We start from the raw sequence: 25,530 nt of genomic DNA, 5'->3' as shown, positions 1-25,530 counted from the left end.
ACATATGTATATTTATATATACATATGTGTGTATATATACATATGTATATATATGTGTGTGTATATATATATATACACACACATATATATTTAAAATATATACACTACCGTTCAAAAGTTTGGGATTACTTAGAAATGTCCTTATTTTTCAAAGAAAAGCATTGTTTTTTTCAATGAAGATAACATTAAATCAATCAGAAATACCCTCTCTACATTGTTAATGTGGTAAATGACTATTCTAGGTGGAAACGTCTGGTTTCTAATGAAATATCTCCAGAGGTGTATAGAGGCCCATTTCATCATCACTCCAGTGTTCTGATGGTACATTGTGTTATCGCCTTAGAAGACTAATGGATGATTAGAAAACCCTTGAAAACCCTTGTGCAATTATGTTAGCACAGCTGAAAACTGTTTTGCTGATGAGAGAAGCTATAAAACTGGCCTTCCTTTGAGCTAGTTGATTATCTGGAGCATCACATTTGTGGGTTCGATAAGACTCTCAAAATGGCCAGAAAAAAAGAAGTTTCCTGTGAAACTCGCCAGTCTATTCTTGTTCTTAGAAATGAAGGCTATTCCTTGCGAGAAATTGCAAAGAAACTGAAAATGTCCTCCAGCGGTGTGTACTACTCCTTCAGAGAACAGCACCAACGGGCTCTAACCAGAGCAGAAAGAGAAGTGGGAGGCCCGGTGCACAACTCAGCAAGAAGACAAGTACATTAGAGTCTCTAGTTTGAGAAATAGGCGCCTCACAGGTCCTCAACTGGCAGCTTCTTTAAATGGTACCCAAAACGCCAGTGTCAACGTCGACAGTGAAGAGGCGACTCGGGATGCTGGCCTTCTAGGCAGCGTGGCAAAGAAAAAGCCATATCTGAGACTGGTCAATCAAAAGAAAAGATTGGGATGGGCAAAGAACACAGGCATTGGACAGAGGAAGATTGGAAAAGGTGTTCTGGACAGATGAATCCAAGTTTGAGGTGTTTGGATCACACAGAAGAACATTTGTGAGGCGAGAACAGGTGAAAAGATGCTGGAAGAGTGCCTGACACCATCTGTCAAGCATGGTGGAGGTCATGTGATGGTCTGGGGCTGCTTTGGTGCTGGGAAAGTGGGAGGTACCAGGTAAAAGGGATTTTAAATAAGGAAGGCTGTCACTCCATTTGGCAACGCCATGCCATACCCTGTGGGCAGCGCTTGATTGGAGCCAATGTCCTCCTCCAACAGGACAATGACCCAAAGCACACCTCCACATTGTGAAGAACTCTTGAGGGAAGAAGCAGGCAGCTTGCTGTCTGTAATGGAGTGGCCAGTCACCAGATCTCAACCATTGAGCTGTTGTGGGAGCAGCTTGACCGTATGGTCCTCAAGAAGTGCCCATCAAGCCAATCCAACTGGTGGAGGTGCTTCAGGAAGCGTGGGGTGACATTTCAACAGATTACCTCAACAAATTAACAGCTAGAATGCCAAAGGTCTGCAATGCTGTCATTGCTGCAAAAGGACCATTCTTTGACGAAAGCAAAGTTTGAAGAAAACAATTAATACTTCAAATACAAATCATTATTTCTAACCTTGTCAATGTCTTGACTATATTTTCTATACATTTTGCAACTCATTTGATAAATAAAAGTGAGTTTTCATGGAAAACACGAAATTGTCTGGGTGATCCCAAAATGTTGAACGGTAGTGTATATATATGTGTGTATATATATGTATGTATGTGTATATGTATATATATATATATATACACACACATATATATTTAAAAAAAATATATATACACATATGTATATACAGGGCTGCCTAACCCGGGTTGACCAGCTGACGGTCTCTGTGTCTATGCCCCGCCCCCAGGGCAGTAAGGAGCGCTACCATTGGCTGGCCCAGAACGTGAAGGTGAGCGGCGTGGACGACATGGTGCTGCTGTCCAAGATCAGCGAGGACGCCATCACGGAGAACCTGAAGAGGAGATACCTGGACGACTACATCTACGTATCCTCTGACGGAGGGCTGTGGGAAGGTTCTGCTCTGGTTCTGTTCTGGTTCTGTTCTGGTTTAGTTCTGCTCTGGTTCTGGTCCTTGACCCGGTTCTCCTCAGACCTACATCGGTCCAGTTCTGATCTCAGTGAATCCATTCAAACAGCTTCCATACTTCACTGAGCGAGAAGTGGAGCTCTACCAGGGAGCGGTGAGACGACAACAACAACAACAACACCTATACATGTGAATAACCTGCTACTTCCTGTTCCTCCAGGCTCAGTACGAGAACCCGCCCCACATCTACGCTCTGGCTGACAACATGTACAGAAACATGATGATTGACACCGAGAACCAGTGTGTCATCATCAGGTAGGCGGGACTAATGGGGCACAAACAACAACAACAACAACAACACCTTAACATTAAATATGACGAAACAAGCTTAAAGTGTCTGTGTGGGCGGCTCTTCATCGGGTTGATTGACAGCATTGTGAGATTAATGATGAAGTTATTGATCAAAGAGATGCTTCCTGCTCTCTGCTTCCTGCTTCCTGCTCTCTGCTTCCTGCTCTCTGCTTCCTTCTCTCTGCTTCCTTCTCTCTGCTTCCTGCTCTCTGCTTCCTGCTCTGCTTCCTTCTCTCTGCTTCCTTCTCTCTGCTTCCTGCTCTCTGGTTCCTTCTCTCTGCTTCCTGCTCTCTGCTTCCTGCTCTCTGTTTCCTGCTTCCTGCTCTCTGCTTCCTGCTCTGTTTCCTGCTCTCTGTTTCATGTTTCCTGCTTTGTTTCCTGTTTCCTGCTCTCTGTTTCCTGTTTCCTGCTCTCTGTTTTCCTGTTTCCTGCTCTCTGTTTTCCTGTTTCCTGCTCTCTGTTTCCTGTTTCCTGCTCTCTGTTTCCTGTTTCCTGCTCTCTGTTTCCTGCTCTCTGTTTCCTGCTCTCTGTTTCCTGCTCTCTGTTTCCTGTTTCCTGCTCTCTGTTTCCTGCTCTCTGTTTTCCTGTTTCCTGCTCTCTGTTTCCTGTTTCCTGCTCTCTGTTTCCTGCTATCTGTTTCCTGTTTCCTGCTCTCTGTTTCCTGCTCTCTGTTTTCCTGTTTCCTGCTCTGTTTCCTGCTAGCGGTGAAAGTGGAGCTGGAAAAACTGTTGCGGCCAAATACATCATGAGCTACGTGTCCAAAGTGTCTGGAGGAGGAGACAAAGTCCAGGTACGAGTAGTTGTTGTGACTGCTCTATGACTCCTGCTCTATGACTCCTGTTGTGACTGCTCTATGACTCCTGCTCTATGACTCCTGTTGTGACTGCTCTATGACTCCTGCTCTATGACTCCTGCTCTATGACTCCGGTTGTGACTGCTCTATGACTCCTGCTCTATGACTCCTGCTCTATGACTCCTGTTGTGACTGCTCTATGACTCCTGCTCTATGACTCCTGTTGTGACTGCTCTATGACTCCTGCTCTATGACTCCTGTTGTGACTGCTCTATGACTCCTGCTCTATGACTCCTGCTCTATGACTCCTGTTGTGACTGCTCTATGACTCCTGCTCTATGACTCCTGCTCTATGACTCATGTTATGACTGTACTATGACTGCTCTATGACTCCTGCTCTATGACTCCTGTTATGACTGCTCTATGACTCATGTTATGACTGCTCTATGACTCATGTTATGACTGCTCTATGACTCATGCTCTATGACTCCTGTTATGACTGCTCTCTGACTGCTCTATGACTACTGCTCTATGACTCCTGTTATGACTGCTCTCTGACTCCTGTTCTATGACTCCTGCTCTATGACTCATGTTATGACTGCTCTATGACTCCTGTTATGACTGCTCTATGACTCCTCTATGACTCATGTTATGACTGTACTATGACTGCTCTATGACTCCTGCTCTATGACTCCTGTTATGACTGCTCTCTGACTGCTCTATGACTCATGTTATGACTGCTCTATGACTGCTCTGTGACTCCTGCTCTATGACTCATGCTCTATGACTCCTGTTATGACTGCTCTCTGACTGCTCTATGACTACTGCTCTATGACTCCTGTTATGACTGCTCTCTGACTCATGCTCTATGACTCATGTTATGACTGCTCTATGACTGCTCTATGACTCCTGTTATGACTGCTCTATGACTCATGCTCTATGACTCCTGTTACGACTGCTCTCTGACTCCTGTTATGACTGCTCTATGACTCATGCTCTATGACTCCTGTTACGACTGCTCTCTGACTCCTGCTCTATGACTCCTGCCCTATGACTCCTGCTCTATGACTCATGGTATGAATGCTCTATGACTGCTCTATGACTCCTGTTATGACTGCTCTCTGACTCCTGCTCTATGACTCCTGCTCTATGGCTCCTGTTATGACTGCTCTCTGACTCCTGCTCTATGACTCCTGTTATGACTGCTCTCTGACTGCTCTATGACTCTGGTCTGGGGCGTGCAGCACATGAAGGACATCATCCTGCAGTCCAACCCCCTGCTGGAGGCCTTTGGGAACGCCAAGACAGTCCGCAACAACAACTCCAGCAGATTTGTGAGTGAACATATATACACAGTAATGAGTAGTAAACGGGATACTAGCATGTACTACTAACACGTACTACTACCAGGGGAAGTACTTTGAGATCCAGTTCAGTCGAGGAGGAGCTCCTGATGGAGGGAAGATCTCCAACTTCCTGTTGGAGAAGAGTAGAGTTGTTTCTCAGAACCCCGGAGAGAGAAGCTTCCACATCTATTACCAGGTACCTCTCTCTCTCTCTCTCTATCTATCTCTCTCTCTCTCTATCTCTCTCTCTATATATATCTCTCTATCTCTATCTCTATATATATATCTCTCTCTCTATCTCTATCTCTATATATCTCTCTCTCTATCTCTCTCTCTATCTCTATCTCTATATATATCTCTCTATCGCTCTCTATATATATCTCTCTCTCTCTCTCTAAATATATATCTCTTTATCTATCTCTCTCTATATATATATATATCGCTCTATCTCTCTCTATATATACACTACCGTTCAAAAGTTTGGGATCACTTAGAAATGTCCTTATTTTTCAAAGAAAAGCATTGTTTTTTTCAATGAAGATAACATTAAATCAATCATAAATACCCTCTCTACATTGTTAATGTGGTAAATGACTATTCTAGGTGGAAACGTCTGGTTTCTAATGAAATATCTCCAGAGGTGTATAGAGGCCCATTTCATCATCACTCCAGTGTTCTGATGGTACATTGTGTTATCGCCTGAGAAGACTAATGGATGATTAGAAAACCCTTGTGCAATTATGTTAGCACAGCTGAAAACTGTTTTGCTGATGAGAGAAGCTATAAAACTGGCCTTCCTTTGAGCTAGTTGATTATCTGGAGCATCACATTTGTGGGTTCGATAAGACTCTCAAAATGGCCAGAAAAAAAGAACTTTCATGTGAAACTCGCCAGTCTATTCTTGTTCTTAGAAATGAAGGCTATTCCATGCGAGAAATTGCAAAGAAACTGAAAATGTCCTCCAGCGGTGTGTACTACTCCTTCAGAGAACAGCACAAACGGGCTCTAACCAGAGCAGAAAGAGAAGTGGGAGGCCCCGGTGCACAACTCAGCAAGAAGACAAGTACATTAGAGTCTCTAGTTTGAGAAATAGACGCCTCACAGGTCCTCAACTGGCAGCTTCTTTAAATGGTACCCAAAGCGCCAGTGTCAACGTCGACAGTGAAGAGGCGACTCCGGGATGCTGGCCTTCTAGGCAGAGTGGCAAAGAAAAAGCCATATCTGAGACTGGCCAATCAAAAGAAAAGATTGGTATGGGCAAAAGAACACAGGCATTGGACAGGAAGATTGGAAAAAGGTGTTCTGGACAGATGAATCCAAGTTTGAGGTGTTTGGATCACACAGAAGAACGTGAGACGCAGTACAGGTGAAAAGATGCTGGAAGAGTGCCTGACACCATCTGTCAAGCATGGTGGAGGTCATGTGATGGTCTGGGGCTGCTTTGGTGCTGGTAAAGTGGGACATTTGTACCAGGTCAAAGGGATTTTAAATAAGGAAGGCTATCACTCCATTTGGCAACGCCATGCCATACCCTGTGGGCAGCGCTTGATTGGAGCCAATGTCTTCCTCCAACAGGACAATGACCCAAAGCACACCTCCACATTGTGAAGAACTATCTCTATCTCTATATATATCGCTCTATCTCTCTTTCTATCTCTCTCTCTATATCTCTATATATATCACTCTATCTCTCTCTCTATATATATATATATATCGCTCTATCTCTCTCTATATCTATCTCTCTCTCTATATATATCTATATATCTCTCTCTCTCTCTTTATCTCTCTCTATATATCTATCTCTCTCTCTATCTATCTCTATATATATATCGCTCTATCTCTCTCTCTCTTTCTATCTCTCTCTATATATCTATCTCTCTCTATATATCTATATATATATATCGCTCTATCTCTCTCTATATCTCTCTCTATATATTGTAGAGTATTCTGAAACTGGGCACTTCGCAGATGGTGGAAAACAGGCTTCTGGACGCGTGTGGATTAAGTTTTCAACATTTAATGGCAGGAAGTGTAGAACAAACATTCAAGGCGCTCCTCCGGGAGCTCAGCCTTGTGGCCTCGCTGATACCTGTAGAAAGAGGGCGGTCTCTCTAACACACGGAGATTCATCTCCTCATGGCCCCGGTCGAAACGTCACTTCCGGTCCAGTCGCTTTCACAATAAGAGTCCCGTCTTGTTATTGTCCGCATTAAAGTCACCTTCACAATAAAAGTCTGTTATTGTAAGTCACTTCACGGAATTCAACCGGCCTCGTCAATCTATAATACTAACATACAGTCACTCTCATGCAACATACATTAATTCTTGCCATTTACATTTGCATAGAGTAAACATTACCCGAATGCTTCATAATACATTAATAACAATATCAATATTCTCCCTAATATTGTCTATTATAATATCTTTCTATATGTATTAATTTAAAACATAAGACCTCTGCAGATGTTATCAAAATAGGGGCTGTAGCTCAGTGGGGTAAGAGGGTCGTCCTGCAACCCCAAGGTTGTGGGTTCGATCCCCGCTCTCCCCATTAGTTGCAAGTCGAAGTGTCCTTGAGCAAGGCACTGAACCCCCAGTTGCTTCCCGGGCGCATCACTGCAGCCCACTGCTCCTTAATAACTAAGGAGGGGTTAAATGCAGAGAACTAATTTCCCCTTGGGGATTAATAAAAAAAGTATATATCATCATATCATTATCATCATCTAAAATAAACTATTACAACTTAACAATATCTATATATCTCTCTATCTCGCTCTATATCTATCTCTCTCTCTCTATATATATATCGCTCTATCTCTCTATATATCTATATATCGCTCTATCTCTCTATCTCTCTCTATATATCTATATATATCGCTCTATCTCTCTATCTCTATATCTATCCATATCTCTATCTCTCTCTCTATCTATCCTGATTCCATCACTTCCTCTCCTGACTCCTTCCCTTCTTTCTGTTTCATGTGGTCTGTATGAAAAGGAGAACCTGTGTTTGACCTTTGACCTCAGGTGTTAGAGGGGGCGAGTTCGGAGCAGCGGGAGAACCTCGGGGTCACGACCCCCGACTACTACTTCTATCTCAACCAATCAGGAACCTACACGGTGGAGGACATGGACGACAAGAAGGAGTTCCTCGACACCATGGTCTGTGTCTGTCTGTCTGTCTGTCTCTCAGGAGGCCATGTCCGTGGTGGGTCTGACTGTCTGTCTGTCTGTCTGTCTGTCCCTCAGGAGGCCATGTCTGTGGTGGGTCTGTCTGTCTGACTGTCTGACTGTCTGACTGCCTGTCTGTCTGTCTGTCTCTCAGGAGGCCATGTCCGTGGTGGGTCTGACTGTCTGTCTGTCTGTCTGTCTGTCTGTCTCTCAGGAGGCCATGTCCGTGGTGGGTCTGTCTGACTGTCTGACTGCCTGTCTGTCTGTCTGTCTCTCAGGAGGCCATGTCCGTGGTGGGTCTGTCTGACTGTCTGACTGTCTGACTGTCTGACTGCCTGTCTGTCTGTCTGTCTGTCCTCAGGAGGCCATGTCCGTGGTGGGTCTGTCTGACTGTCTGACTGTCTGACTGCCTGTCTGTCTGTCTGTCTCTCAGGAGGCCATGTCCGTGGTGGGTCTGTCTGACTGTCTGACTGTCTGACTGTCTGACTGCCTGTCTGTCTGTCTGTCTGTCTCAGGAGGCCATGTCCGTGGTGGGTCTGTCTCTGGAGGACCAGGACTGTCTGTCTGTCTGTCTGTCTGTCTGTCTCTCAGGAGGCCATGTCCGTGGTGGGTCTGTCTGACTGTCTGACTGCCTGTCTGTCTGTCTGTCTCTCAGGAGGCCATGTCCGTGGTGGGTCTGACTGTCTGTCTGTCTGTCTGTCCTGTCTGTCCTGCCTGTCTGACTGTCCTGTCTGTCTGTCTGTCTCTCAGCCATGTCTTCCTGTCTGTCTGACTGTCTTCCTGTCTCCTGCCTGTCTGTCTGTCTGTCTCTCCCATGTCCTGTGGTGGGTCTGTCTTCCTGTCTCCTGCCTGTCTGTCTGTCTGTCTCAGGAGGCCATGTCCTGCTGTCTCTGTCTCCTCCCCTGTCTGTCTGTCTTCCTGTCTGACTGCCTGTCTTCCTGTCTCTCCCTGTCCGTGGTGGGTCTGTCTGACTGTCTGACTGTCTGACCTGCCTGTCTGTCTGTCTGTCTCTCAGGAGGCCATGTCCGTGGTGGGTCTGTCTGTCCTGTCTGTCTGTCTGTCTGTCTCCCTGTCTGTCTTCCTGTCTCTCAGGAGGCCATGTCCTCTGACTCTGACTGTCTGACTGTCTGACTGCCTGTCTGTCTGTCTGTCTCTCGGAGGCCTGTCCTGACTGTCTGTCCTGTCTGTCTGTCTGTCTGTCTCCTCACCTGTCTTCCTGTCTGACTGTCTGTGCCTGTCTTCTGTCTCTCACCTGTCTTCCTGGGTCTCCCTGCCTGTCTTCCTGTCTCCTACCTGTCTTCCTGTCTCCTCCCTGTCCCTGTCTCCTGTCTGTCCTGCCTGTCTGTCTTCCTGTCTGACTGTCTTCCTGTCTGTCTGTCTGTCTCTCCTGTCTTCCTGTCTGTCTCCCTGTCTTCCTGTCTCCCTGCCTGTCTGTCTGTCTGTCTCTCAGAGGCCATGTCCCTGTCTACCTGTCTTCCTGTCTCTCCTGTCTTCCTGTCTCCCTCCTGTCTTCCTGTCTCCCTCCCTGTCTTCCTGTCTCCTGTCCTGTCTTCCTGTCTCCTCCCTGTCTTCCTGTCTCCCTACCTGTCTTCCTGTCTTCCTGTCTCCCTCCCTGTCTTCCTGTCTCCCTACTGTCTTCCTGTCTCCCTGCCTGTCTTCCTGTCTCCCTGCCTGTCTTCCTGTCTCCCTCCCTGTCTTCCTGTCTCCCTGCCTGTCTTCCTGTCTCCCTGCCTGTCTTCCTGTCTCTGTCTTCCTGTCTCCCTGCCTGTCTTCCTGTCTCCCTACCTGTCTTCCTGTCTCCCTACCTGTCTTCCTGTCTCCCTCCCTGTCTTCCTGTCTCCCTGCCTGTCTTCCTGTCTCCCTACCTGTCTTCCTGTCTCCCTACCTGTCTTCCTGTCTCCCTACCTGTCTTCCTGTCTCCCTCCCTGTCTTCCTGTCTCCCTCCCTGTCTTCCTGTCTTCCTGTCTCCCTCCCTGTCTTCCTGTCTTCCTGTCTCCCTCCCTGTCTTCCTGTCTCCCTCCCTGTCTCCCTCCCTGTCTTCCTGTCTCCCTGCCTGTCTTCCTGTCTCCCTCCCTGTCTTCCTGTCTCCCTGCCTGTCTTCCTGTCTCCCTCCTGTCTTCCTGTCTCCTCCCTGTCTTCCTGTCTCCTCCTGTCTTCCTGTCTCCCTACCCTCTCTTCCTCTCTCCCTACCTGTCTTACTGTCTCCTCCCTGTCTTGCTGTCTCCCTGTCATGCTGTCTCCCTGCCTGTCTTCCTGTCTCCCTCCCTGTCTTCCTGTCTCCCTGCCTGTCTTCCTGTCTCCCTCCCTGTCTTCCTGTCTCCCTCCCTGTCTTCCTGTCTCCCTGTCTTCCTGTCTCCCTACCTGTCTCCCTGCCTGTCTTCCTGTCTCCCTGCCTGTCTTCCTGTCTCCCTACCTGTCTTCCTGTCTCCCTGCCTGTCTTCCTGTCTCCCTTCCTGTCTCCCTCCCTGTCTTCCTGTCTCCCTGCCTGTCTTCCTGTCTCCCTACCTGTCTTCCTGTCTCCCTGCCTGTCTTCCTGTCTCCCTACCTGTCTTCCTGTCTCCCTCCCTGTCTTCCTGTCTCCCTGCATGTCTCCCTGCCTGTCTTCCTGTCTCCCTGCCTGTCTTCCTGTCTCCCTGCCTGTCTCCCTGCCTGTCTTCCTGTCTCCCTGCCTGTCTTCCTGTCTCCCTCCCTGTCTTCCTGTCTCCCTACCTGTCTTCCTGTCTCCCTCCCTGTCTTCCTGTCTCCCTCCCTGTCTTCCTGTCTCCCTCCCTGTCTTCCTGTCTCCCTACCTGTCTTCCTGTCTCCCTCCCTGTCTTCCTGTCTCCCTACCTGTCTCCCTGTCTTCCTGTCTCCCTGCCTGTCTTCCTGTCTCCCTCCCTCCCTACCTGTCTTCCTGTCTCCCTGCCTGTCTTCCTGTCTCCCTACCTGTCTTCCTGTCTCCCTACCTGTCTTCCTGTCTCCCTGCATGTCTTCCTGTCTCCCTGCATGTCTCCCTCCCTGTCTTCCTGTCTCCCTGCCTGTCTTCCTGTCTCCCTGCCTGTCTTCCTGTCTCCCTGCCTGTCTTTCTGTCTCCCTGTCTGTCTTCCTGTCTCCCTGCCTGTCTCCCTGCCTGTCTCCCTCCCTGCCTGTCTCCCTGTCTCCCTCCCTGCCTGTCTCCAGTCCTGGCCTTCCCCTCCTTCCTGCTCGGCGTCCCTCAGGACGGCCTCTGCAGTAAACTGACCAGCAGGATGATTGACAGCAAGTGGGGCGGGAAGAGCGAGTCCATCGCCGTGACGATGAGCACGGAGCAGGCCTGTTTCTCCAGAGACGCCCTGTCCAAGGCCCTGCACACCCGTCTGTTCGACTTCCTAGTGGACGTAGGTCACTTCCTCACTCCCTACTAACTACTTCGTCACTTCCTGCTTCATCGCTTCCTCACTTCCTACTTCATCACTTCCTACTTCCTCACTTCCTACTTCATCACTTCCTACCACCCTACTTCCTGTTCATGTTGTACTCGTGTGTGTGTGTGTGTGTGTGTGTGTGTGTGTGTAGTGTGTAAATAAAGCCATCCAGAAGGACCAGGAGGATTTCAACATCGGAGTCCTCGATATCTACGGCTTTGAGATCTTCCAGGTAAAAACACAGACACTTGTGTCCTTGTTTACTTGTGTACTCGTGTCCTTGTGTACTTGTTTACTTGTGTCCTTGTGTCCTTTCTTACTTGTGTACTCGTGCCCTTGTGTACTTGTGTCCTTGTGTACTCGTGTCCTTGTGTACTTGTTTACTTGTGTACTCGTGTCCTTGTGTACTTGTTTACTTGTGTCCTTGTGTACTTGTGTCCTTGTGTCCTTTCTTACTTGTGTACTCGTGCCCTTGTGTACTTGTGTCCTTGTTTACTTGTGTCCTTTCTTGTGTACTCGTGCCCTTGTGTACTCGTGTCCTTGTTTACTTGTGTACTTGTGTCCTTGTTTACTTGTGTACTTGTGTCCTTGTTTACTTGTGTCCTTGTGTCCTTGTTTACTTGTGTCCTTGTGTCCTTTCTTACTCGTGTCCTTGTTTACTTGTGTACTCGTGTACTTGTGCCCTTGTGTACTTGTGTACTCGTGTCCTTGTTTACTTGTGTACTCGTGTACTTGTGTCCTTGTTTACTTGTGTCCTTGTTTACTTGTGTCCTTGTGTACTTGTGTACTCGTGTACTTGTTTACTCGTGTACTTTCAGAGAAACGGCTTCGAGCAGTTCTGCATCAACTTTGTGAACGAGAAGCTGCAGCAGATCTTTATCGAGCTCACGCTGAAGGCCGAACAGGTGAGGAGCCATGACATCATCACACCATGACGTCATCACACCATGATGTCACCGAATCAAGATGTCATGACATCATCACACCATGACGTCACCGAATCAAGATGTCATGACATCATCACACCATGACGTCATCACACCATGACGTCACCGAATCAAGATGTCATGACATCACACCATGACGTCATCACACCATGACGTCATCACACCATGACGTCACCGAATGAAGATGACATTACATCATGACGTCATCGCGTCATGATGTAATGTCATGGTGCGATGACCTCACGCTGTCATGACGTCATCGCACCATGACATCGTGACGTCAGCCCCTCTCCCTCTTATTGAGCCGTACTGCTCATGGACTGAGGAGTGGGTCCGTGTCCACACTGAGACGCTCTGTCTCTGCAGGACGAGTACGTGCAGGAGGGGATCCAGTGGACCCCCATCGAGTACTTCAACAACAAGGTGGTCTGTGACCTCATCGAGTCCAAACTGGTGAGTCAACCAATCGGGCTCCTCTCTTCGTGGAGTTAAAGGAGTGAACATGGCTGTGGTTGTGACGTTTCCCAGAATCCCGTTGGGTTGATGAGCGTCCTGGACGACGTCTGCGCCACGATGCACGCCAAGGGGGAGGGGGCGGACCAGACGCTGCTGCAGAAGCTGCAGGGCCAGATGGGCTCGCACGAGCACTTCAGCAGCTGGAGCCAGGGCTTCATCATCCACCACTACGCCGGCAAGGTGTGTGTGTGTGTGTGTGTGTTGAATAAACCCATTTCACTGTGTTCCTGATGAAGAGTTTTTTAAATGTGAAGATGTCGGCCATGTTATCTGTAGTTTGATTAGAGGTTTTCTATAGAGACGAGTTTCGGTTGCTGCTGTCGACATTCCTCGCGATGGCACGAAACGTGCACTAAAGGAACGCACCACTGTTTTTGTTTGTCAGTTGTTTAAGAAATCTTGAAATGCTGATGCGTTCAAGTGCCTTTTTTTAGTTTGCATGTCTGTGGTTATAATATAGAAGTGTGTGTTAACTCCGTCTGTCTGTCCAGGTATCGTATGACGTCAGCGGTTTCTGTGAGAGGAACAGAGACGTGTTGTTCAATGACATCATCGAGCTGATGCAGAGCAGCGAGTTGTAAGTCTTCACAAATACCCACAATCCTTTGCACAGCAGAAACCTGAGCAAGAGGGTCAGAGTTCAGGGTTCCATGCTCTGAAGAAGTAGTTCGGCTTAAGTGGGTGTGTCTGATGACCTCATGATGTGGTGTGTTTGTGCTCAGTCCCTTCATCAGAGCTCTGTTCACTGAGAACCTGGAGGTGGAGAAGAGAGGCCGTCCGTCCACCGCCAGCACCAAGATCAAGGTGAGTCTCCCCCAGCGCCTCAGGGCCAACACGTAGACCCCCCCCTTTAGAAACAATCCACCAGTCTGGTCCAGACCCTGATGAAGTGCACCCCCTCTTTTAGAAACAATCCACCAGTCTGGTCCAGACCCTGATGAAGTGCACCCCCCACTACATTCGCTGCATCAAACCCAACGAGACCAAACGCCCCCGGGACTGGGAAGACAACCGGGCCAGACACCAAGTGGAGTACCTGGGCCTCCGGGAGAACATCAGAATCCGGCGGGCGGGATACGCCTACAGACGGGCCTTCAACAAGTTCCTGCAGAGGTCAGAGGTCAAACAGCGCACCGTCCTGGAAGCTGCGCGACCGCTTCCAACATGCTAACGGAGGTTTGTGCGCTGCAGGTATGCCATCTTGACGAAGGAGACCTGGCCACGCTGGACCGAGAAGGAGCGCCAGGGAGTCCTACACCTCCTCAACTCCGTCCACATGGACCAGGACCAGTTCCAGCTGGGCAAGACCAAAGTCTTCATCAAAGCTCCGGAGTCGGTACGAAACCCGACGCAGCGGTTCATCATGCTGCAGCTGCCTGGCCTTCATGTGTGTCCGTTCCCCTGCAGCTCTTCCTGCTGGAGGAGATGAGGGAGAGGAAGTACAATGGCTACGCTCGGGTCATCCAGAAGGCCTGGCGCAAGCACATCGCTGTCCGCAAGTACGTCAAGATGAGGGAGGAAGGTAAGACCGTCGGGGGGGGGGGGTCGCTACCTTTAGTCCAGAACATGGTGATGAGTGCTTATGTGGCTCCTTCAGCCTCCGACATCTTGCTGAACAAGAAGGAGCGCCGCAGGAACAGCATCAACAGGAACTTCGTGGGCGACTACCTCGGGACCGAGAACCACCCGGAGATCCGGCAGTTCGTCGGCCGGCGGGAGAGAATCGACTTCGCTGACGTCGTGGTGAAGTTTGACCGAAGATTCAGGGTAAAAACTTAAGCTGCGGAAATAAATCTGATCGATGATCTGGACCCTTTTAGAATATGAGGCATTGTGTGAAGGTCTCACACGGTCCAGAGTCACCAGCCAGACACCAGCGCCTGTGTCCGGGTGTTTGGTCCTCTGCACGAGCTTCAAGGCCGGTCCGTCTCTCTCCTGGAGTTGCTTCAGGCCAGAGTTGTGGATGAACCGCTCCCACTGTGGGCATACCGACGTGACCTCCTCCCACTGTGGGCATACCGACGTGACCTCCTCCCACTGGGCATACCGACGTGACCTCCTCCCACTGTGCATACCGACGTGACCTCCTCCCACTGTGCATACCGACGTGACCTCCTCCCACTGGGCATACCGACGTGACCTCCTCCCACTGTGCATACCGACGTGACCTCCTCCCACTGGGCATACCGGCGTGACCTCCTCCCACTGGGCATACCGGCGTGACCTCCTCCCACTGGGCATACCGGCGTGACCTCCTCCCACTGGGCATACCGGCGTGACCTCCTCCCACTGGGCATACCGGCGTGACCTCCTCCCACTGGGCATACCGGCGTGACCTCCTCCCACTGTGGGCATACCGGCGTGACCTCCTCCCACTGGGCATACCGGCGTGACCTCCTCCCACTGGGCATACCGGCGTGACCTCCTCCCACTGGGCATACCGGCGTGACCTCCTCCCACTGTGGGCATACCGGCGTGACCTCCTCCCACTGTGGGCATACCGGCGTGACCTCCTCCCACTGGGCATACTGACGTGACCTCCTCCCACTGGGCATACCGGCGTGACCTCCTCCCACTGGGCATACCAACGTGACCTCCTCCCACTGGGCATACCGGCGTGACCTCCTCCCACTGGGCATACCGGCGTGACCTCCTCCCACTGGGCATACCGGCGTGACCTCCTCCCACTGTGGGCATACCGGCGTGACCTCCTCCCACTGGGCATACCGGCGTGACCTCCTCCCACTGGGCATACCGGCGTGACCTCCTCCCACTGTGGGCATACCGGCGTGACCTCCTCCCACTGGGCATACCGGCGTGACCTCCTCCCACTGGGCATACCGGCGTGACCTCCTCCACTGTGGGCATACCGACGTGACCTCCTCCCACTGTGGGCATACCGGCGTGACCTCCTCCCACTGGGCATACCGACGTGATCTCCTCCCACAGTGGGCATACCGGCGTGACCTCCTCCCACTGGGCATACCGGCGTGACCTCCTCCCACTGTGGGCATACTGGCGTGACCTCCTCCCACTGGGCATACCGACGTGATCTCCTCCCACAGTGGGCATACCGGCGTGACCTCCTCCCACTGGGCATACCGGCGTGACCTCCTCCCACTGGGCATACCGGCGTGACCTCCTCCCACTGTGGGCATACCGGCGTGACCTCCTCCCACTGTGGGCATACCGACGTGACCTCCTCCCACTGGGCATACCGGCGTGACCTCCTCCCACTGGGCATACCGGCGTGACCTCCTCCCACTGTGGGCATACCGGCGTGACCTCCTCCCACTGGGCATACCGGCGTGACCTCCTCCCACTGTGGGCATACCGACGTGACCTCCTCCCACTGGGCATACCGGCGTGACCTCCTCCCACTGGGCATACCGGCGTGACCTCCTCCCACTGTGGGCATACCGACGTGACCTCCTCCCACTGGGCATACCGGCGTGACCTCCTCCCACTGGGCATACCGGCGTGACCTCCTCCCACTGGGCATACCGGCGTGACCTCCTCCCACTGTGGGCATACCGGCGTGACCTCCTCCCACTGGGCATACTGACGTGACCTCCTCCACTGTGGGCATACCGGCGTGACCTCCTCCCACTGGGCATACCGGCGTGACCTCCTCCCACTGGGCATACCGGCGTGACCTCCTCCCACTGTGGGCATACCGGCGTGACCTCCTCCCACTGTGGGCATACCGACGTGACCTCCTCCCACTGTGGGCATACCGGCGTGACCTCCTCCCACTGTGGGCATACCGGCGTGACCTCCTCCCACTGTGGGCATACCGGCGTGACCTCCTCCCACTGGGCATACCGGCGTGACCTCCTCCCACTGGGCATACCGGCGTGACCTCCTCCCACTGGGCATACCAATCCAATCCAATCCAATCCAATTTATTTATATAGCACATATTAAAAACAGAGGGTTTAACGAAGTGCTTCACAGTAAGCATAGCATAATAATAAAATATAATATTACAGTAGTAGATAAAAGGCATACAAACAAAATAGAGAGAAATCAATACAAAACATAGCTCAAACTGACTCGAAAGCGAGGGAAAAGAGGTGGGTCTTCAGGCGGGACTTAAAGGTTTGGAGGGTGGGCGACAATTTGACCTGGGGCAGGTCGTTCCAGAGCCTGGGGCTACTGCTGAGAAGGCCCGGTCTCCTCTGGTAATTTTCTTAGTTTTAGGGACTACTAGGAGGAGCTGGTCAGCCGATCTCAGACCCCTTGAGGGGGTGTACACCTGTATGAGGTCAGAGATGTACTGAGGGGCCAGCCCATTAAGCGCTTTAAAAACAAACAATAAAATCTTAAAATGAACTCTAAAGTGGACAGGAAGCCAATGGAGGGAAGACAGGACTGGGGTGATGTGATCGTACTTGCGGGTCCCAGTGGGCATACCGGCGTGACCTCCTCCCACTGGGCATACCGACGTGACCTCCTCCCACTGTGCATACCGACGTGACCTCCTCCCACTGTGGGCATACCGACGTGACCTCCTCCCACTGGGCATACCGGCGTGACCTCCTCCCACTGGGCGCATACTGACGTGACCTCCTCCCACTGTGGGCATACCGACGTGACCTCCTCCCACTGGGCATACCGACGTGACCTCCTCCCACTGTGGGCATACCGACGTGACCTCCTCCCACTGGGCATACCGACGTGACCTCCTCCCACTGGGCATACTGACGTGACCTCCTCCCACTGTGGGCATACCGACGTGACCTCCTCCCACTGGGCATACTGACGTGACCTCCTCCCACTGTGGGCATACCGACGTGACCTCCTCCCACTGGGCGCATACTGACGTGACCTCCTCCCACTGTGGGCATACCGGCGTGACCTCCTCCCACTGTGGGCATACCGACGTGACCTCCTCCCACTGGGCGCATACTGACGTGACCTCCTCCCACTGTGGGCATACCGGCGTGACCTCCTCCCACTGGGCATACCGACGTGACCTCCTCCCACTGGGCATACTGACGTGACCTCCTCCCACTGGGCATACTGACGTGACCTCCTCCCACTGGGCATACTGACGTGACCTCCTCCCACTGTGGGCATACCGACGTGACCTCCTCCCACTGTGGGCATACCGACGTGACCTCCTCCCACTGGGCATACCGGCGTGACCTCCTCCCACTGGGCATACCGACGTGACCTCCTCCCACTGGGCATACCGGCGTGACCTCCTCCCACTGGGCATACTGACGTGACCTCCTCCCACTGGGCATACCGACGTGACCTCCTCCCACTGGGCATACCGACGTGACCTCCTCCCACTGGGCATACCGACGTGACCTCCTCCCACTGGGCATACTGACGTGACCTCCTCCCACTGGGCATACCGGCGTGACCTCCTCCCACTGGGCATACCGGCGTGACCTCCTCCCACTGGGCATACTGACGTGACCTCCTCCCACTGGGCATACCGGCGTGACCTCCTCCCACTGGGCATACCGGCGTGACCTCCTCCCACTGGGCATACCGACGTGACCTCCTCCCACTGGGCATACCGACGTGACCTCCTCCCACTGGGCATACCGACGTGACCTCCTCCCACTGTGGGCATACCGACGTGACCTCCTCCCACTGGGCATACCGACGTGACCTCCTCCCACTGGGCATACCGGCGTGGCCTCCTCCCACTCTTCTTCTGGCTGCGTCTGATTTGTGTGTTGGCCTCCACCCGGGGTGTCATGACCCAGGAGAAGATCTGCAGCACCGGGACTCCAATTACCTCAAAATATCAGGTTGCAGGTACAGAAGTTCAAGGGGTGAGGAGGTCGAGCGACCAGGAGGCCACGGGAGTGCAGAGATGTTGGTCGGGTTCTGGTGGGGACGATCATAATAGGCTAGAGAAGACCAGTTCACTATTCCAGGAGGAGGGTTGAGGATCTTTCATGGTCTGACAGAAACCCAGCAGACCAGGTCAAAGAGGGCAGTTCCTTCAACCCTCTGTGAACACAGACCCTCAAGGGTTCCAGTCCGGAACCCAGATCCATTGTCCCCAAATCCAGTTTCTAACTTTCCATCTTCCTGACTGGTACTTTTGTAGTACGACTATGTTGAGGAAATGTTACCTTCTGTATTCTTGTTGTTCTGAGTTTGTACTCTAGGTTGAATGCACTTACTGTAAGTCGCTTTGGATAAAAGCGTCTGCTAAATGACATGTAATGTAATGAATGATCTGTGTTCCTGATGTTCCACAGACTGTGAAGCGAGACCTCATCCTGACCCCAAAGTTCCTCTACCTGATTGGTCGAGAAAAGGTGAAGCAGGGTCCAGAGAAAGGTCAGATCCAGGAGGTCCTCAAGAGGAAGATCGAGCTCAACAAGATCCAGTCTGTTTCCCTGAGGTACACCACCAGAACAAGATTTAGACCTGAAACTACAACTACTATCAGGGCTGGAGCAAGACCTAGAACGAGCAACAGAGCTAGAACAGGACTAGAATCAAGTCCAGAACTAGAACCAGGGCCAGAACTACACCTAGAACCAGAACAACTAGAATCAAGTCCAGAACTAGAACCAGGGCCAAAAGCAAAACTAAAACTACATCTAGGGAGAAACTGTAACCAGAACAAGAACAGAAACCAGGGCCGGAACTACAACTAGAACCAGAACTACAACTAGAACCATGGCCGGAACTAGAACCAGGGCCGGAACTACAACTAGGACCAGGACCAGAACTAGAACCAGAACTAGAACCGGGGACTAAAGCAGAACTAAAACTACCAGCACATTTCATCCATGAGATAAAGAAATGAAAAGATTAGATAGATAGATAAATACTTTATTAATCCCGAAGGGGAAATTTGTCGTCACAGTAGCAGCACCAATAAACTAAACACACGAGAATAAAATATAAAATACAGGGATGAAAGATATAGATGTATACAAGTAGAATATAAAATACAAAATGAAGTATATATATGTATATATACACACACAAACAAATATAATACAATTGTTCTTGTCTTTCAACGTATGTCTGATTCTCTCTCTACCTTTCTCTCTCTCTCCCTGTCTCTCTCTCTCCCTGTCTCTCTCTCTCCCTGTCTCTCTCTCTCCCTGTCTCTCTCTCTCCCTGTCTCTCTCTCTCCCTGTCTCTCTCTCCTGTCTCTCTCTCTCTCCACCTGTCTCTCTCTCCTTGTCTCTTTCTCTCCACCTGTCTCTCTCTCCACCTGTCTCTCTCTCTCCACCTGTCTCTCTCTCCCTGTCTCTCTCTCCTTGTCTGTCTCTCCTTGTCTCTCTCTACCTGTCTCTCTCTCTCTCCCTGTCTCTCTCCACCTGTCTCTCTCTCTCCTTGTCTCTCTCCACCTGTCTCTCTCTCTCCACCTGTCTCTCTCTCCACCCGTCTCTCTCTCTCCACCTGTCTCTCTCCACCTGTCTCTCTCTCTCCACCTGTCTCTCTCTCTCCACCTGTCTCTCTCTCTCCCTGTCTCTCTCCACCTGTCTCTCTCTCTCCTTGTCTCTCTCCACCTGTCTCTCTCTCTCCACCTGTCTCTCTCTCTCCACCTGTCTCTCTCTCCACCTGTCTCTCTCCACCTGTCTCTCTCTCTCCACCTGTCTCTCTCTCTCCCTGTCTCTCTCTCCCTGTCTGTCTCTCCTTGTCTCTCTCCACCTGTCTCTCTCTCTCCACCTGTCTCTCTCTCTCTCCCTGTCTCTCTCCACCTGTCTCTCTCTCTCCACCTGTCTCTCTCTCTACCTGTCTCTCTCTCTCTCCACCTGTCTGTCTCTCCTTGTCTCTCTCTACCTGTCTCTCTCTCTCTCCCTGTCTCTCTCCACCTGTCTCTCTCTCTCCACCTGTCTCTCTCTCTACCTGTCTCTCTCTCCACCTGTCTCTCTCTCCCTGTCTCTCTCTCTCCCTGTCTCTCTCTACCTGTCTGTCTCTCCTTGTCTCTCTCCACCTGTCTCTCTCTCTCCCTGTCTCTCTCTCCCTGTCTGTCTCTCCTTGTCTCTCTCCACCTGTCTCTCTCTCTCCCTGTCTCTCCACCTGTCTTCTCTCTCAACAACCTGTCTCTCTCTCAGAGATACCTGTCTCTCTCTCTCTCCACCTGTCTCTCTCTCAGCTGTCTCTCTCCTCCTGTCTGAGTCTCACCTGTGAAAGGGAGGCTGTCTCACTTCTTTTCTTCATCATCCCATGAGGAGGCACACACAGTGTTCTTCAGGAGCTGCCTTTTCCTTCGAGTTCCAGTCGGTGCTGGAAATTCAGAGAGATCATCAGGAAGAAGAACAGTCTGAAGTTCAACAACAAACAACCTGTTTCAGAGATGAAACATGAAACATGAGCTATGACTGAACCACATGACCACACATGAATATCTCTGTCCTCCAGTCTGGAGTTCAAGGTGAAGAAGGGAGGCTGGGGTCCTTTCAGCTCTTCGGGGTCCCGGCAGATCCAGTTCCAGGACAGTCAGGGGGACGAGGCCGTCCTGAAGCCCAGCGGCAAGGTCCTGCAGGTCTCCATCGGACCGGGTCTGCCCAAGAACTCCAGTAAGTTCTGACATGCTTCACCACACATTATTCCATAACTTCCTGTGTGCTCCCCCTCACTTCCTGTTTGATTTGTAGGACCGACGAGGAAAGACCAACGCAAGAGCCGCTACTTGGGAAACCAGACCGCGTCCACCAACCAGTCCAACTCCGGTACCAGGACACAACCCTTCAGGAGCCGGGGCGTCTCAGACTGAGTTCTGTTGGCTTCTAATCTTTCTTTGTTTGCCCTCAGCTCATCGCTCCAGAGGGGCCGGAGCTCCCCGAGGAGGCTCCTCCTCCAGAGGCTCCCTGCTGAGGCAGCAGTCCAGCATGGACCAGCCCAGTCTGCCCCGCCTCCAGAGCCAGCGCCGCCACGACAACCAGCCCAAGAAACACCAAGACATGGGCTTCATGAACGTCCCCGAACAGGGCGCCGCTGGGTGAGTCACCAGTAACCATCACGACCAGTATCAACCTGGGCCACCAGTAACCATCACGACCAGTATCAACCTGGGCCACCAGTAACCATCACGACCAGTATCAACCTGGGCCACCAGTAACCATCACGACCAGTATCAACCTGGGCCACCAGTAACCATCACGACCAGTATCAACCTGGGCCACCAGTAACCATCACGACCAGTATCAACATGGGCCACCAGTAACCATCACAACCAGTATCAACCTGGGCCACCAGTAACCATCACGACCAGTATCAACATGGGCCACCAGTAACCATCACGACCAGTATCAACCTGGGCCACCAGTAGAACCATCACGACCAGTATCAACCTGGGCCACCAGTAACCATCACGACCAGTCTCAACCTGGGCCACCAGTAGAACCATCACGACCAGTATCAACCTGGGCCACCAGTAGAACCATCACGACCAGTATCAACCTGGGCCACCAGTAGAACCATCACGACCAGTATCAAGCATTGAAACCAGCCACAGTCACCTTAGATTGGGTATGCTTGGTCCTGGTCCTGGTTCTACGAGCTGTTCTCTGGTTCTCTGCTCATCGCTGTCTTTTCTGCAGACTTCAGCGGCGCCGGTCCAAGGAGGTGAAGCCTCTTCCTGGAGCGGGTCGACCCAAACCGGCTCCCAAAGCCAAGCCGCGGTCCCCTCAGTGCCGAGCGCTGTACGCCTACGATGCCCAGGACACGGACGAGCTGAGCTTCACCGCCGACGACGTCATGGAAATACTCACTGAAGGTACTAATACTCACTGAAGGTACTAATACTCACTGAAGGTACCAATACTCACTGAAGGTACCAATACTCACTGAAGGTACCAATACTCACTGAAGGTACTAATACTCACTGAAGGTACCAATACTCACTGAAGATACTAATACTCACTGAAGGTACCAATACTCACTGAAGGTACCAATACTCACTGAATGTACCAATACTCACTGAAGATACTAATACTCACTGAAGGTACCAATACTCACTGAAGATACTAATACTCACTGAAGGTACCAATACTCACTGAATATACTAATACTCACTGAAGGTACCAATACTCACTGAAGGTACTAATACTCACTGAAGATACCAATACTCACTGAAGGTACCAATACTCACTGAAGGTACTAATACTCACTGAAGATACTAATACTCACTGAAGGTACTAATACTCACTGAAGGTACCAATACTCACTGAAGGTACTAATACTCACTGAAGGTACCAATACTCACTGAAGATACTAATACTCACTGAAGGTACTAATACTCACTGAAGATACTAATACTCACTGAAGGTACTAATACTCACTGAAGGTACCAATACTCACTGAAGATACTAATACTCACTGAAGGTACTAATACTCACTGAAGATACTAATACTCACTGAAGGTACTAATACTCACTGAAGGTACTAATACTCACTGAAGGTACCAATACTCACTGAAGATACTAATACTCACTGAAGGTACTAATACTCACTGAAGATACTAATACTCACTGAAGGTACTAATACTCACTGAAGGTACCAATACTCACTGAAGGTACTAATACTGCTGTCAGTATTATTACTGTCACTAGTACCACACATGTTACTGCTACTGTACTTCTACTACAGCTAGTAGTGATACAGCTACTTCTACTTTTACTACCACCACTACTTCTAGGACTGATGATACTACTTTATTTAAGTTTTGCTGTCAGACAGGCGTATAGTTTATTCATCCCCTGGGGGAAATGTTTGTAGCAGCAACACACAAGGTTAAAATATATAGAATAAAATAGCAGAGCAGGACATAACTTTTAAGAAACTAGTACTGCTACTACTACAACTACTAGTAATAATGCTAGAGCTACTAGTACTACTACTAGTAATACTATTACAGCTACTAGTACTACTACTTTACACAGCCTGAATGATCTTGCAAGATAGCAGTCATGTGCTAAGAAAAAGCTAATGCTAGCCGTTCGTAAAGGGATTGTAAACAAGTCAAACGTTTTCAGACCATAAGCAGCTAGCATTAGCTCAGCAGCTAGCATTAGCTCAGTAGCTAACATATGTCATTCTTGCCTGTCTTCAAAACTTGAGAGCCCTGGGTAAGACTGATCAGTTTGTAGTTATTAGCATAAGTACAACGCGGCATTCAACATTTATGACGACTCATTATGTCCAATCACAGTTTAGCACCAATAACGAGTGCCAGCGTGTTAAACAATACATCTATTGTCATGGTAGCATTTCTGGCTAACTAGCTTCCTATTCTAGAAATCAAATGCTACTTCCACAACAAAGAGTTAGAGTCTATGTCCTGAAGTCAGCGGGATTTGATGAAGTTAACTGTCACATGAGATGTTTATTTGTGAGATTATATTATGTGTGGGAAAAATTACTTGGGAAAAAAAAAGATCATTAGAATCCGAAAACCATTTTAGGATGGTGCGGTGTGCAAAGGGTGCCTGAATGAAACCTGAAAGGACCACAGCGCCAGTCCTGTAGTCCTGAGATTCATCGTCTCTGAACTTTCTGCAGATGCATCTGGTTGGTGGTTCGGTCGGTTGCGGGGCAGAGAGGGGATGTTCCCCGGCAACTACGTGGAGAAGATCTAAACCTCGTCTTTGGTGAGCGGGGGTCAGAGGTCACCAGAGGTCACCACGTATGTTTGAGTCAGCGAGGACAGCTTTGAACCGGTCAACGGTCAGTGTCGTAGCCCTGTGTCCAGTCAGGTTAAATGTCCCCGTAGCCCTGTGTCCAGTCAGGTTAAATGTCCCTGTAGCCCTGTGTCCAGTCAGGTTAAATGTCCCCATAGCCCTGTGTCCAGTCAGGTTAAATGTCCCCATAGCCCTGTGTCCAGTCAGGTTAAATGTCCCCATAGCCCTGTGTCCAGTCAGGTTAAATGTCCCCGTAGCCCTGTGTCCAGTCAGGTTAAATGTCCCCATAGCCCTGTGTCCAGTCAGGTTAAATGTCCCTGTAGCCCTGTGTCCAGTCAGGTTAAATGTCCCTGTAGCCCTGTGTCCAGTCAGGTTAAATGTCCCCGTAGCCCTGTGTCCAGTCAGGTTAAATGTCCCGTAGCCCTGTGTCCAGTCAGGTTAAATGTCCCCGTAGCCCTGTGTCCAGTCAGGTTAAATGTCCCCGTAGCCCTGTGTCCAGTCAGGTTAAATGTCCCCGTAGCCCTGTGTCCAGTCAGGTTAAATGTCCCCATAGCCCTGTGTCCAGTCAGGTTAAATGTCCCCATAGCCCTGTGTCCAGTCAGGTTAAATGTCCCCGTAGCCCTGTGTCCAGTCAGGTTAAATGTCCCCGTAGCCCTGTGTCCTGTCAGGTTAAATGTCCCCGTAGCCCTGTGTCCTGTCAGGTTAAATGTCCCCTTAGCCCTGTGTCTAGTCAGGTTAAATGTCCCCATAGCCCTGTGTCCAGTCAGGTTAAATGTCCCTGTAGCCCTGTGTCCAGTCAGGTTAAATGTCCCTGTAGCCCTGTGTCCAGTCAGGTTAAATGTCCCCGTAGCCCTGTGTCCAGTCAGGTTAAATGTCCCCGTAGCCCTGTGTCCAGTCAGGTTAAATGTCCCCGTAGCCCTGTGTCCAGTCAGGTTAAATGTCCCCGTAGCCCTGTGTCCAGTCAGGTTAAATGTCCCCGTAGCCCTGTGTCCTATCAGGTTAAATGTCCCCGTAGCCCTGTGTCCAGTCATGTTAAATGTCCCCATAGCCCTGTGTCCAGTCAGGTTAAATGTCCCCATAGCCCTGTGTCCAGTCAGGTTAAATGTCCCCGTAGCCCTGTGTCCAGTCAGGTTAAATGTCCCGTAGCCCTGTGTCCAGTCAGGTTAAATGTCCCCGTAGCCCTGTGTCCAGTCAGGTTAAATGTCCCCGTAGCCCTGTGTCCAGTCAGGTTAAATGTCCCCGTAGCCCTGTGTCCAGTCAGGTTAAATGTCCCGTAGCCCTGTGTCCAGTCAGGTTAAATGTCCCGTAGCCCTGTGTCCAGTCAGGTTAAATGTCCCGTAGCCCTGTGTCCAGTCAGGTTAAATGTCCCCATAGCCC

The 25,530-nt window shown here is 50.6% G+C and overlaps 1 protein-coding gene across 1 annotated transcript in view; it reads left to right on the top strand.

Moving 5' to 3' along the window:
• The window catches only part of myo1eb (myosin IEb), a 33,996-nt gene extending 9,542 nt beyond the window's left edge, over window positions 1-24,454 (top strand). The window contains exons 2-28 of the mRNA XM_056444647.1: window positions 1,849-1,986; window positions 2,093-2,182; window positions 2,249-2,343; window positions 3,082-3,169; window positions 4,417-4,506; window positions 4,583-4,714; window positions 7,546-7,680; window positions 7,712-7,726; window positions 8,205-8,255; window positions 8,345-8,359; window positions 10,662-11,045; window positions 11,224-11,304; window positions 11,891-11,977; window positions 12,386-12,472; window positions 12,548-12,715; window positions 13,027-13,112; window positions 13,258-13,339; window positions 13,443-13,648; window positions 13,727-13,871; window positions 13,943-14,057; window positions 14,133-14,302; window positions 18,766-18,911; window positions 20,894-21,051; window positions 21,130-21,204; window positions 21,287-21,473; window positions 22,075-22,250; window positions 24,035-24,454. Of these exons, the coding sequence (XP_056300622.1) occupies window positions 1,849-1,986; window positions 2,093-2,182; window positions 2,249-2,343; window positions 3,082-3,169; window positions 4,417-4,506; window positions 4,583-4,714; window positions 7,546-7,680; window positions 7,712-7,726; window positions 8,205-8,255; window positions 8,345-8,359; window positions 10,662-11,045; window positions 11,224-11,304; window positions 11,891-11,977; window positions 12,386-12,472; window positions 12,548-12,715; window positions 13,027-13,112; window positions 13,258-13,339; window positions 13,443-13,648; window positions 13,727-13,871; window positions 13,943-14,057; window positions 14,133-14,302; window positions 18,766-18,911; window positions 20,894-21,051; window positions 21,130-21,204; window positions 21,287-21,473; window positions 22,075-22,250; window positions 24,035-24,111 (3,279 nt within the window). The 3' untranslated portion in view covers window positions 24,112-24,454. The remainder of the gene's footprint in view (window positions 1-1,848; window positions 1,987-2,092; window positions 2,183-2,248; window positions 2,344-3,081; window positions 3,170-4,416; window positions 4,507-4,582; window positions 4,715-7,545; window positions 7,681-7,711; window positions 7,727-8,204; window positions 8,256-8,344; window positions 8,360-10,661; window positions 11,046-11,223; window positions 11,305-11,890; window positions 11,978-12,385; window positions 12,473-12,547; window positions 12,716-13,026; window positions 13,113-13,257; window positions 13,340-13,442; window positions 13,649-13,726; window positions 13,872-13,942; window positions 14,058-14,132; window positions 14,303-18,765; window positions 18,912-20,893; window positions 21,052-21,129; window positions 21,205-21,286; window positions 21,474-22,074; window positions 22,251-24,034) is intronic.
• The last annotated feature ends 1,076 nt before the right edge of the window (window positions 24,455-25,530 follow it).

Source organism: Pseudoliparis swirei, chromosome 22 (genome assembly GCF_029220125.1).
Source record: "Pseudoliparis swirei isolate HS2019 ecotype Mariana Trench chromosome 22, NWPU_hadal_v1, whole genome shotgun sequence".
Classification (NCBI taxonomy): Eukaryota; Metazoa; Chordata; class Actinopteri; order Perciformes; family Liparidae; genus Pseudoliparis; species Pseudoliparis swirei.
This window is presented reverse-complemented; position numbering and strand designations above follow the sequence as displayed.